Genomic DNA, 13,196 nt, shown 5'->3' with positions numbered 1-13,196 from the left:
TGAGATATATGAGTCTATTAGCTTTGCTCACTATACAATCAATATGTTGAGACCAACTTAGGTCGTCGAAAACCATAACAACCAAATCACTTTGGGAACTGGTAACTCGCACCAATTGCCCATTAATGAAGTACTGGTGGGCAGGGTTTCCTCTCCCCAAGTGCATAATAGCACATTTTTCAATATTCAAAGGCAAGAGCCACCTTTTCGACCATTCGAATATGCGATTCAAATCCTGTTGCAAATTAACGCTTATCAGCGAACATCTTAATGTCATCGGCTTACGAAGAGTGACGGCAGACCAAGCCCATCGGCAAATCAGCCACGTAAGCCAAGAATAGGATTGAGCTGAGGACAAACCCCTGAGGCACGCCACTACCAACTGCGAAACTACAGGAATTACATCATATCTTTGTATTATTATTTGTTAGTTGAACCAAACTACTTGTGTACTAAATATTTGGTCAGTCGAGAGCTGAGTGAGAATTTATGAAACCTGTATAAGGCCCATACTTACTTATGCCATAGAGACATGTGCTGAAACGGCGAAAACTAAAAGCATATTAAGAAAATAGAAAATAAAAACGCTAAGAATGCTAAAAGGTGTGACAATTCTGGACAGAGTGAGAAATGTGGTTATCTTAGAAAAGTGAGGTTTCCATATGTGGCAAGATTGTCTAGAGAGAGACTTAGAGGGTTAAAGATCATGTAGATCTCTCTGAGCCGGAAAAAATTAGCAAAATAGGCCTCAAAAAGAAAAACCATTAGACGCCAAACGACTACCAGGATGATCACTTGAAAGATGACGAGGAAGTTGAACCTCCACGTTTCAAGAAATCGTAGACAATAAAAAGACAATGGTGTAAAGTAACAGGTCATAGTCCTAAAGTTATGTGAACAAGAAGAAGATAAACTTTCAAAATGATCTAAATCACAGCCAAATATTCTATTCAATAACTTATTGTCAAGGAGATTCCAACTCTCTTATAGTAGTCCTTGTCACTATAAGTAAAAAACTCGGACAACCAATTTTCACTGGCCTCTATTGAAGTCAAGTTTGAACCCCCATCAAGCACATCGGCCATAGACCGGCACAGGTGGAGAAGGACAGAATTGAACGTTTATCATTGGGGAGCAGCTCATAGTACTATAGTAGAATATTTTCAGCCAATCTCTGCCACCTTTCTGGCTGTTACTCTCGGCTTGGTCACGGTCAGAGCCGTTGCGTTAGTTTTCGACCAGGATTTTTGTCGTTAGATGAGTTTCTTTGCTCCAGAACGTGTGGCACCTAACCATCGACCTTTTTTTTCAATTCAGTCTTCTGGAAATGGTCGAAATGGTTTTATAACCGATGTTCAGCTCCTGGGCGATGCTTCGTCTGCTAACATGCTATCTCGATATTAACATGATTTTATCGACATTTTCGACGACTGTCAGAGCCTGTCAGAGTGACATATTCACCACACCAGAACGGTATCGGTCCAACTACCGTTGTGCAACACGAACCTAAAGAGTATTGCCCCGTGTATATCGCAAGCTTTTTGGCCACTTCCGAAGCGTTTTTCACTTCCAGGTAGTAAAAATGTAAATGGAGTAGTAAAAATGTGAATGGAGAATTTCTTCCTTTGAGTCCTCCATACTCGACGCACGACAGTCCACGACTGAACTACTATCAAAGAAACGTCAGTACATCTACATTCACATCTTCACAACACCGTATCGTATAAACCAATGTGACCAATAATGAACGAGATTTAGTTGAAAAATAAAGGTTGCGAAATGAATTATTTCCTGTTGATAGCAGTCAAATATCTATTATCCTTACAGATGAACACCAACAACTTTATGTTATATTCATTTTATAGGGAAAATTGTCACCGTTTCATCATAATGATCGAAAAGATTAGGTAACCATTATAGGATAGGGTGATAATTACCTCCATATCGTATCCTGTCCAACTGATCTGTCAGCATCCGCAGCTCTGCATTTGATAAATCACCGAGCTGAAACAAGGATATGGCATTAATAACGTTTTCAGGAAGTTAGTAGGAGGATACTTTTTATTTTTGGGATTGTTAAAAATGAGGTTGAATCAACAAAAGATATATAGTTATAGAAAAAATTCTATGATTTTGAATTTAATCTTAAAAGGCCCATAGGCTTCTTTCTAGTTTCGGTAAACTTGTAAGCAATACTATAAGGTGTGTGAATAAGTCTTTCCCGTTTTTTTTCAAATTTTGAGCCTTTATTGTGAAAAAATGGTTACAAATGAATTATTGAAAGTATTGACCATCGCTAGCTACAACTTTTCCCCATCTTTCTGGCAACATACGAATCCCGTTGCGAAAAAATTCGACCGGTTTGGCCTCTATCCAGTCATCCACCCATTTTTTGGCTTCCTCGTAGAAATGGAAGTGCTGGTCAGCCAGGCCATGCGTCATCGATCTGAAGAGATGGTAATCAGACGGAGCAATGTCTGGACTATACGGCGGGTGGGGTAGGACTTCCCATTTGAGCGTTTCTAAGTATGTTTTCACCGGCTGTGCAACATGTGGGCGAGCATTGTCATGTTGCAAAATAACTTTGTCGTGCCTGTCGGAGTATTGTGGCCGTTTTTCTCGCAGTGCGCGGCTCAAACGCATCAATTGTCGTCGATAGACCTCGCCTGTGATCCTTTCATTCGGTTTCAGAAGCTCATAGTAAACCACACCTAGCTGGTCCCACCATATACAGAGCATGAGCTTGGCGCCATGAATATTTGGCTTGGCCGTCGATGATGATGCATGGCCGGGTAGTCCCCATGATTTTCTTCGCTTCTGATTATCGTAACGGATCCACTTTTCATCGCCAGTCACGATACGATGCAGAAAACCCTTTCTTTTATGTCGCTGAAGCAGCTGTTCGCAAGTGAAAAAACGCCGTTCGACGTCTCTCAGCTTCAGTTCGTACGGCACCCAATTTCCTTGCTTTTGGATCATTCCTATGGCTTTCAAACGCTTGGAAATGGTTGTTCGGTCAACTCCCAATGCTTCAGCAAGTTCTTCTTGCGTTTGACACGAATCTTCATCAAGCAAAGTCGCCAATTCTTGATCTTCAAAGATTTGCGGCCGCCCGGAACGCTCCTTGTCTTCCACGTCGAAATCGCCACTTTTGAAGCGTCGAAACCATCCGCGAACACTTGAATCATCGACACAACCTTCTCCATAAGCTTCCTGAAGCAACCGATGCGCCTCGGCAGCAGATTTCTTCAAATTGAACCAATAAAGTGAAACTTCCCGCAAATGACGTCGACTCGGCTCAAATTTCGACATTTTCACGATTTCAAAAATTTATGATGCGAAAAAATTTCAACTAATGTGTTAGTGTGGAATTGTTGAGAGATGAATAAGCTTCGATTATGACATATGTAACCATTAAATACTCGCACAGTATTGGTGGCACCATCTCTTACAAAAAACGGGAAAGACTTATTCACACACCTGATACAAAGTATTTTTTGCGCCAAGCTTGAAATTGTCATTTTATTTCTTCATGCAAAATTTCAAGTTGTCACTGAGATATCATCAGTATGGCACTCAGTGTAACTCTGCCATATATATTTTCCATTTATATGTCTTAGAACTGTAGAACGGTTGGATTCATGTCCCCAGCAGAACCGTTTTTCCGAGAGATGTGCAGCCAACAACGCCAACTTTACTGAAGAACTGTACATTAAGAAAAAAAAATCGATATTTTGCTTGAATTTTCTATGATTCTGATAACGTTATTACCACAAAACTTTGCACGAAGCTTGAAATTGGTATTCCTATTCTATCTACGAAATATTAACCCCAACAAATCTGTTTTCTATAAGATATTATGTCAGTTTTTTCGATATTTCATTTAAATCTTCTGTTTCTTATAAAGCTAACAACACAACCCCTAGTATATACCAAATTAGTGATATGTTGAAGTTCTTCTGGTTGCATAAACAACGTAGCGATAAGTGGTAATTGGGAAATACAGTTCAGTAATAATATAATCAGTTATAATATTACAAGAGCATGGACAATATTCGATTATACACCGAGTAGTTCGTAGTTCGACGAAGTTCGCGGAATATCACGAGAGCGCAGCTCGAGTGGTTTTTCGCGAACTACGTATCGTGAAGAGGTTCGTATTATCTAGATATATTGTCTATGCTCGAGTTGGTATTCATTACGATAATAAAATGAATAATTTCAATAACTATAACAAAAGCACCGCATTTTGATAATTTAATGACATTTCACTGAGCTTGACTTTTATTTATTTTTTTGGCGAACGTCCATAATGTTACTATGGAAATGATCATAAAATGGCAGGAGATGAAACACCAAACGATTATACCACGTCGTCAAGGGTATATCCACTTATAAATACGCCGTAACTATGGGAAATTTACGGATTCCATTGGTTCATCGAAACATGAGTTATATAATCAAAAGTAAGACCACGAGTGCTTCGAATATTATGTATTATTTTTTCTTTTCCACGAAAAATCTTCTGCGGAGGATTGAATGGCCACTTCAGAGATATGTGAATGATTATATTATTGTTGTGTTGATTTTCTATTTTTTGTACTAGCCGGGTGCTAAATTAATTTTATTATAATAATTATTATTATTATTAGAACTTGTTTATTTGGCAACAACATGAAAACAAACCGCTTGATCTATATTCGGTTTGTTTGAATGTTTTTGCCTCAAATAAACAAGTTTGAGTAAAGAAAATGAAAAATTATCTTATAAAATTTGAAGAAGTTGTTGTATTTGAGAGGATTATTTTGTTCAACAACTGTTCAATATTTTATTGGGTGATGGCACTAAATCGGTTTGTGTTCATTCCTCAATAATGCACTTTGAAGCTGTCAATATTGACTAATTCAAAGTAAAATTTCGACGTTTCAATGTAAACCATTTATTATCGATGAAGAGGTAGTATTATCAGTATAATCCCTAATGATTGGCTGGAATAATGCATTGCTATTAGTGGAAATCACCTGAATGTCAGATTTTGACATGTGAAAAAATAGTCTGTATAATTTAATATTTATCACAAAACTATGAGGGGTCGAAGGTTTCGATAAAATTCTTGAAATAAAAAATCAAAAAGGCGCTGAACGAACCCTTCAATTTGACCGAATCGTTAACGAATTCGAAATGACCGAACGCTTATCGAACAGATCGACGGGATACCGATGAAATGTGCCACGTGTCCACTATCAAAACCGAACATTTAACGTCCAATGGCCGGGAAAAGAGAGTCCCGGGTCCCGGTGTGCCAGCGTCAAATGGGGCAATTAAATGGAACGTGGTGTTCCCATTGAAAACGGATCCATCCGTCTTGTTGTTGGAGGTCTCACCCCTCCAATTCCCTGACCTCTGGTCTCTTTCTTCGGGACGCTTTGTCTCACGGTTTCAGAGAGCTTTTAATTGTTTCTGGGTTATTATTTCTTACGATAACGAGTCTTTCTTGGAATGCCCTTGGAAAATTATAGTTCAGCGAAATTATTCATTCAAAAACTGAGAAGAATCTGCAGTAAAATAAAAAATGCAAGATCGAGACGGCCTTGAAGTGTTTCGACTAAATTTGGCATAAGTGTTTAACTAGGCAAAGGTAGAAATTCTTCAATATTTCTCACTTATCCAACACGTGCAAGATCTTTGAGTTGATGTTAATAAAAAAGAATTAAGAAAAAATAAAAATTTCAACTTTGTAGCTGACGATAATGACTAAATCCCGTTTCAGAACAGAGAGAGTTGCTGGATAGTATGCCATTCAAAAACAGCTAAGCTGTTACTTTTTCCGACTGGTTATGTAACTCATAAGTTAAAACACCTAAAAAATTCGAAAAAATCCAAATTAAAAAATCTCAGTGGTCAATGAAGAAGAGCCCCTTAGATGCAAAGAAGCGAAAAAACTATTCAAATATGTTCCCTGGTTCAAAAGTCATGATGATTATTTTTCACATGTCAAAATCTGATTTTTTTGGTTTCAACTAATAGCAATGCATTATTCTAGCCAATTATTCCAGATTATACTGAAAACACTGCTTCCTCATCGATAATACTTAAAAACGTCAAAATTTTACTTCGAATTTGTCATTATTGACAGTTTAAGTGCTTCGAGGTTCTTTGAAATATGAACACAAACCGATTCAATGCCATCATCCAAAAGAATATTGAACATTTAAATTTTTGGAAAAAATTAAAACTCGTTTTTCTAATTTTATTCGCTAATTTTTATTATTTTCATCACTCAAACTTGTTCATTTGAGGCAAAAATAATCAAACAATCCAAATTAAGAATAAATCAATCGGTTTGTTTGCATATTTTTGCTGAATAAATAGGTTTTCGTGGAAAAGAAAACGAGCCAAATTCTCGTCTTTTGCAAGAGGTTTGAATTTTCTACTTTAATATGAAGAAATCTGCGGCTGAGGTCCATCGAATGCTTTCAAATATCTATGGTAAGACTATTAGAGGAAGAACGTGCCTATTGTGTTTTCAACGCTTCGAGAACGGTGATTTTTAAGTCAAAGACCTGCATGGCGGTGGAAGAGAGAAAGTTTTGGAAGATGCAGAATTGGGGGCATTACATGCTTGATCGTATTTGTGTCAAACGCAATACGAATTGGCAGGATCATTGAAAGTGATGCAACAAGCCATTTTAAAACGCCTGAAAGTCATGGGAATGATTCAGAAACAAGGCAATAGGGTGAGTTGAAGCCGAGAGATGTTGAACGGCTTTTGTTTGCTTGTGAACAGATGCTTGGAAACCAAAGTCAGTAAGGATTTCTGCATCGCATGGTGACTGAAGACTAAAAATGAGTTTATTAAGATAATCCCAGGTGGAGAAAATCATGGGGATATCCCGGCCATACCAGTATTCGATGGGACTAGCTCGGTGAAGTGAAGAGTTTCAAAAACTGACTGAAACAATCACACGGCGATCGTTATCGAAAGCAATTAATGCGTTAGAGCCGAGCATTGAGAGATAAACAATACAACGGGAGATATAATAAAGTTATTTTATAGGATGATAATGCCCGACCCCCATGTTGCGAAAGTGGTCAAGACATACTTGGGAACGTTGAAATGGGAAGTCCTACCCCACCCACCGTATTCTCCAAACGATGCTTAATTTTGACCTTTACTTGTTTCGATCAATGGCACACGGTCTGACTGCCCAGCAATAAAGCCTCGAATTTCGGAAAAAACGGCGGAAGTAAAGTTATACGCCTATGTATTACCTTGGATAATAGCTATGTCCACTTTGAACACCCTATAACTGCGGAACCAGCCTTGATCAGAGTCTTTTGATCAGCTTTTCCTAAAATAAAGGTCTACAGAAACAGAAAGCAATATTATTATTTGAAATTAACCGGTAAACATTTTTCATATATTCACGTGTCTAGTTATTCATAAAAAAAATAATATCTGATTTGGAGTATTACAGATTCCCCTCGATTTTCCCTTGCTCCGACACTGGCAAAACTGGAGAGAGCATCCCCAAACTCTCATTATGTCACCAAGAACCCGCGCCGCCAAAATGTATCGTAATTTCTCGGCGATTTTTAGCTTCAAGTAGATTACAAATTATTCTATGCATATTTACCGCCCCCCGCCGAAGCGTTCAACGAACAAAAGCTCTCAAAGTAGATGCATATTTATGAACACCTTCAGTTTTTAAGTTTAAGGGCTTCCGGGCTAGTGGAGTCTCCACGTACATCTGGCGGATAACTTTCGGAACTTCCTTGTCCCGCACTAATTTTACATATTCATCGAAATTAGCAATCATTACCGCGTTTGTTCGTCGCTTGCTGCCTCCGCTCGACCCGTCGCACTTTTTGGATTATTTCTCCGTAATCTTCGTCGGACAAAGTTTTAAAGAGGATATTTCGTGGAGGAAAAGTTCCTCCTTGCTCGGTTTATTACTTCTTTCAAAATTATGTCCTTTTGATGGGTCGAAGTGAAAGATTGTGATTGCCGTTGGCGGATTGGGTACGCTGACCCTAATAGGAATTGGTTTTTGATCTATAAGAGTTTGGATATTATAATTATATTATGTATTTCTAATAACGACACAACCCTTAATACGAAGAACCCTTAGTACGAAGAAGTGTTGATTACTGATTACCGTATATATATATAATTATGTTTTTGAGATGGAAAACCTCGTTTTTAAAAAAACTTTATTTACAAGAAAAAGACGAAAGGTACAATCAAAACGACTTATTATTGACTGGTTATTGACTGATCTATTATTGACTGACTAAAAAAACAATGCATCTGAGAATTTATAACATTACTTATCTCTAATGCAAAATGTGGCGTGATCCTAAGCGTCACACAAAGAATAGCTAAAATAGCAAAATTACATTGTAAGAACAAAGGATGTATTATAGTTACAATAGGCATTCATTCCACCCACATTATCCCGTGTTTGAGATTGATGAGTTAACAATATTCTATCATGAAATATAAAGTAATAAATGAAGATTCGAAAATAGGTCGTATGATCAGAATGGGGTCGTATTATGTAATTCCTCCCCTTCTTGGAAAAAGGTATCACCTTGCTGAGGTGTAGCTTTTAAAGATACATTTTTTCTGAAATATCTACAAGCAAAAGCAACAACAATAATAATTATAAGTATTGTCAAAATAAATGCAAATGTTATTCCAATAGGTTGAAGATTCCACTGCTCTAATTCTTCTAAAACGATGTCTAGAATATCTTCATTCTTGATAAGTTCTTCTTGAGAATCATTCTTGATAAAATGGGTCTGCTTGGGTAGAATAATATATTTTTCTTCATTTATGATGGTTAGAGGAAAAATTTCTTTTTGTGAATTACTTATAGTACATTTAGAATGCAACAGGGCCATTGGCGGAATAAAATAATGTTTGATTTGGTGAGGGCATTTCTCTATGACTTTTCTATTGTCTAGAGATAAAATATTTCCATCTTCTAATAATTTCAAATCTGAATAGGGAACTGATGTTGTTCTGGTACAATTTTCTTTATGGGTTTTCAAAACGTTGATGAGGCATCTTCTTCATGGATTCTTGATTACATAGGAAGTCCTTTTCAACTGGATGACATTCACTTGTCGACCATTGTAATATTTCTTCTTGAGATAGCAAATAGGAATCGGTGTAAGGAAGGGTTTCATTATTTTGTGATAGGAAGTAAAACTTATACAACTCGTATTCCTTTTCATAAATAGTTGGAATCGATATTAAGAACAATAACATCTTGTTTTTGAAAATAACTTTCGTATAACAAAGTTGATAATAATCCTTCAAATGATGAACAGGGATTATCGTAACATTTTTGATTAATTCAGAAAATTGATTGTAAGGCAGAATAGATTCGTGTAAAAGATGTAATCTAGCAAAACTGACTGCCGTTTGAATTTCATCAATAGTATTTTTAATATCTTTAATTTGAAACGTCATAAGATGCATTTGTTCGACTTCTTGGAGTGCAGGTACAATTTGTATTAATTTCAAATTTTCAGTTATTTTTTTGAAATTTATCGTAATATTTGTTCATTAAGTCATTAACTACAGTAGCAATATTCTTTTGATTCCTCATGAGTATTTTCTCATTTTTCTTTATGCCATCAAAATAATTCTTAAATAATTCCTCATCATCTGAATCTAAAGTTCCGAATAAAATCTTTGATATTTTTCCACCGAGATTAATAAGTCCTCTTTTTGTTTTTATATTTTCATTTAATAATTCTTCAAGGGCCTTGATATTCAATTCATTGGAATGTCGTAAATATTTAAAATTCGCTGTTTGTGCAAAACCTAGTGGTTCTTTTCTAATATTCTCAATTTCTTTCTGATATTCGCTAATTACTTTTTCAATCTTACTTAAATCAATATGATATATTAATTGCAAATTTCTATTTGTAATAAATGCTCTTCCAAGTTGTATAGGTAAAATATTATTTTCAATAGGAATAATTTCTAAGGTAAATGATTCTATGATAATCTCAAGTAGTGTGAGTGTCACGATGAAATAATTCATTTTCAATCTGAAATAAAAATTAAAATTTACTTTTTCCGTTGTTTCAGAATTTTTTTATGATAAATATGCTTATTTTTATCGTCTTGAATACGATGTGAATCAATTTCTTTCGCATCTATCTTTTTGAAAACAGGATCAAGTTTTCGTGTGATTGGGGCTTTGATATAGGTCGGGTTTTTATTAAGAGGGTGATCTTCTTTCGCACGTCTCTTAAAATTCGTTTTTTCTAATCGATTTAATTGTTTATCTCGTTGTTTTTCTATTTGTTTCGTGATGTCATTCAAATTTTCAATATAATTTTCTACATAATTTTGAACTTGTTCGTTATGCGTACGTTCAATAGGTAATGAGTAATTTAAGTCTGCCTTAATAATTTGCATGGGGGTCATTTCTAAACTTGAGTGATTTGAATTATTATAGCTTAATAAAGCTTGAGCTAATTTATTTTGAAAAGTACTGTTTTTACCTTCAATAATTCGTAATTGTTCTATAAGTGTTTAATGAAATCGTTCCACTAAAGCATTCGAATTTGGGTTGTAATTTGTAATGTAATGAATTTCGATTTTATGCACTTTACATAGATCTTGTACAACATTATTTTTAAATTCAATACCGTTGTCACATGTTATTCTATTAGGTATACCATAATGGCTGAAATAAATTATTAATTTGTCTACAATTTCCAATCCGTTCTTTTGAAGTAAGGGATAACATTGTCCCAATCTAGAAAATGAATCTATTATACTTAAACAGTATGTTTGACCAAATCGTATTGTATCGCAATAAAGATGAGAAAAGGGTTTAGAACCAACAGGGTTAGGTTTATATTGTAATTGAATTGGAGTTCTTTCATATTTGCTTTTCTGGCAATATTCACACGAATTTATATAATTTTGAACATCTTTATTCATATTCGGCCAATAAAATTTCCGTTTCAAACTAATAAGATTTTCTCTTAATCCTCGATGTATCGTTTTGGTTTCATGATACTGACGGATTCTAAGCTGTCTTTCATCTATATCTTCCACATCTTCTAACAGAATTCTTGAAATTTTTAAATCAAAACTCTTGTAATCAAATTTCTCTTGCAAGATTCGTATAAGCGGTTTTTCTAATTCTGGTGATTTGAGAAATAATGTATAGGAACTTTTTGGTTTAATATATTCTTTAATAAATTTGTATAAATCGCTTTCGATTGAATTTATGGAAACAATAAATCTGAGTTTTTCTCCGAATAATTTAATTTTTGTAACATTATAATTAGATGCAGTCTTGAATATTATTTGTAAATTAGATGAGTTAATACTTCTTTCTGTATAAGGTATTTCGAAAATTGGATTTTCAATATTGCTATGTATAGTTATATTGTCATGAATAATAACATTTTGAGTTTCGAAGTCAATTATATCATCTTCAATTTCATTAGTAAATTCATCATTATCATTATTTTCGTATTCACTCGCATTTAATAATTCCAAGCATTCATCAAGTTCTTCGTCAGTAACTTGATTAATCACTGAAACTAAATCATCTTCAATACCATTTAAATCTTCAATACCATTAAAATCTTCAATACAATTTAAATCTTTAATTTCATTCAAATCATCTATTTGGGAATTCAATGTTTCAATTTGATTCATTTCATTATCAGATTCTAAAATAATTCTACTCAATGGGTAAGCACATTCTTTATTAGTTGAGAAAAATCGTGAATTGCATACTTGCTTTCTTCTGAATATAGGATCAAGGTTGCGAATAATCGGTGCTTTGATAACAGTTGGATTCGTATTACAATAGGAGTAATTGAACGGTTCGTGACCTACGTAGCTTGATTGAAATTGTATGGGAGGTCGTTTAAATTTGCTTTTTCGACAAATATCATGGGGAATTTTATGGGAATTCATATCATTCGAATATTCTTTATTTATTTTTGTCCTTAAGTATTTTCGTTTTGGATCACTGGAAATATCCGTATAATTATGATCATTTACATCTTCTATCGATTTATGAATCAAAACATTATTATCTTTTTGTTCAATAGTATTTAATAATTCAGAGGGTTTATCTGATTTTTCTTCCGTGACTTTATTATTTTCAATTTCATTGGTTTCGCTTTTATTGGAATCATTAGTTATATCGCATTTGGAAAATACGTATTCAATGTTATTCATTTCTATAGATTTCGACAATTGACTATTTATTTCCGGTTTGGGATTATTACTGTCAATAGTTTTCTCATTTAATTTTCTAAAATCACTTGCAATATGCAGTTTCTGTTTTTGTGATAAATCTTTCTTTTTAGTTTCTAGATGATTCAGGTCTACTAGTAATTTAATAGGATTTTGATTTGTATTATCTAGGGTATGCTTCATGTCAATTCGTTTTCTAAAGTAGGGTCCCGAAAATTTTGTTTGGAAGTCGAAGGTTTTGAATAAAAATCTCTATCATGATTATTATAGTTAAATCTATCAAAGGGTTCATTATTAGGATTTGATCCTATTTGAGTTAATTCTTCAAAAGTAAAATGTGGTTGATTAGAAACGCGTTCATTAAAAAATTTCTTTTGGGGATTCGTTGGGAATTGCGTCGAATAATTTGGACGTTTTTGGGGGTTAACTCTTGTTTGTACTGACATTTTTTCTGGTGGTGTATTAATTCTTTGGTTGGGATTTGGTTTGAAAACATTAGTATTACTATTAGTATGTCCAAAAACTTGTTTGTTTGAGGGATAGTATCTATTCACAGGTCTTTGATTAAACTGAATAGGTTGTGAGGGGAAATTTGAATTTGAATTCGAATTATAATTATTATTCGATCTAAAATGATAATTATTAGGAATATAATTTGATCTATAATTATTTGTTCTCGTATTGGGATTATTTCTGAAATTATTTTTTTCAGGGCGTGTTTGAAATTTGTGTCTTCTGCTTTTATCGAGTAAATCATATTGAGCTAAATTCGATATATAATCTTTAACTGCATTTACTGTTCCGTCAAAATTCAAAGCATTATTTGTTATTAAATAAGTCCTCAATTCTATTGGGGCATTTGATATAAGAACTGTTTTACAAATCTTTAAAATATTAGTTTTATATAATTGTTTTTCTGGATCGGGCATGGGATCCGCGTCAATTC

General features: G+C 34.4%; 1 protein-coding gene across 1 annotated transcript in view; it reads right to left on the bottom strand.

Moving 5' to 3' along the window:
• Positions 1–13,196, bottom strand: part of LOC123684980 (carbonic anhydrase-related protein 10) — a 348,197-nt gene that overhangs the window by 34,777 nt on the left and 300,224 nt on the right. The window contains exon 7 of the mRNA XM_045624525.1: positions 1,938–2,004. Coding sequence (XP_045480481.1) covers positions 1,938–2,004 — 67 coding nt within the window. The remainder of the gene's footprint in view (positions 1–1,937; positions 2,005–13,196) is intronic.

Source organism: Harmonia axyridis, chromosome 7 (genome assembly GCF_914767665.1).
Source record: "Harmonia axyridis chromosome 7, icHarAxyr1.1, whole genome shotgun sequence".
NCBI classification, from domain to species: Eukaryota; Metazoa; Arthropoda; class Insecta; order Coleoptera; family Coccinellidae; genus Harmonia; species Harmonia axyridis.
Note: the sequence above shows the minus strand (reverse complement) of the source record. Positions and strands in the feature narration are given on the sequence as shown.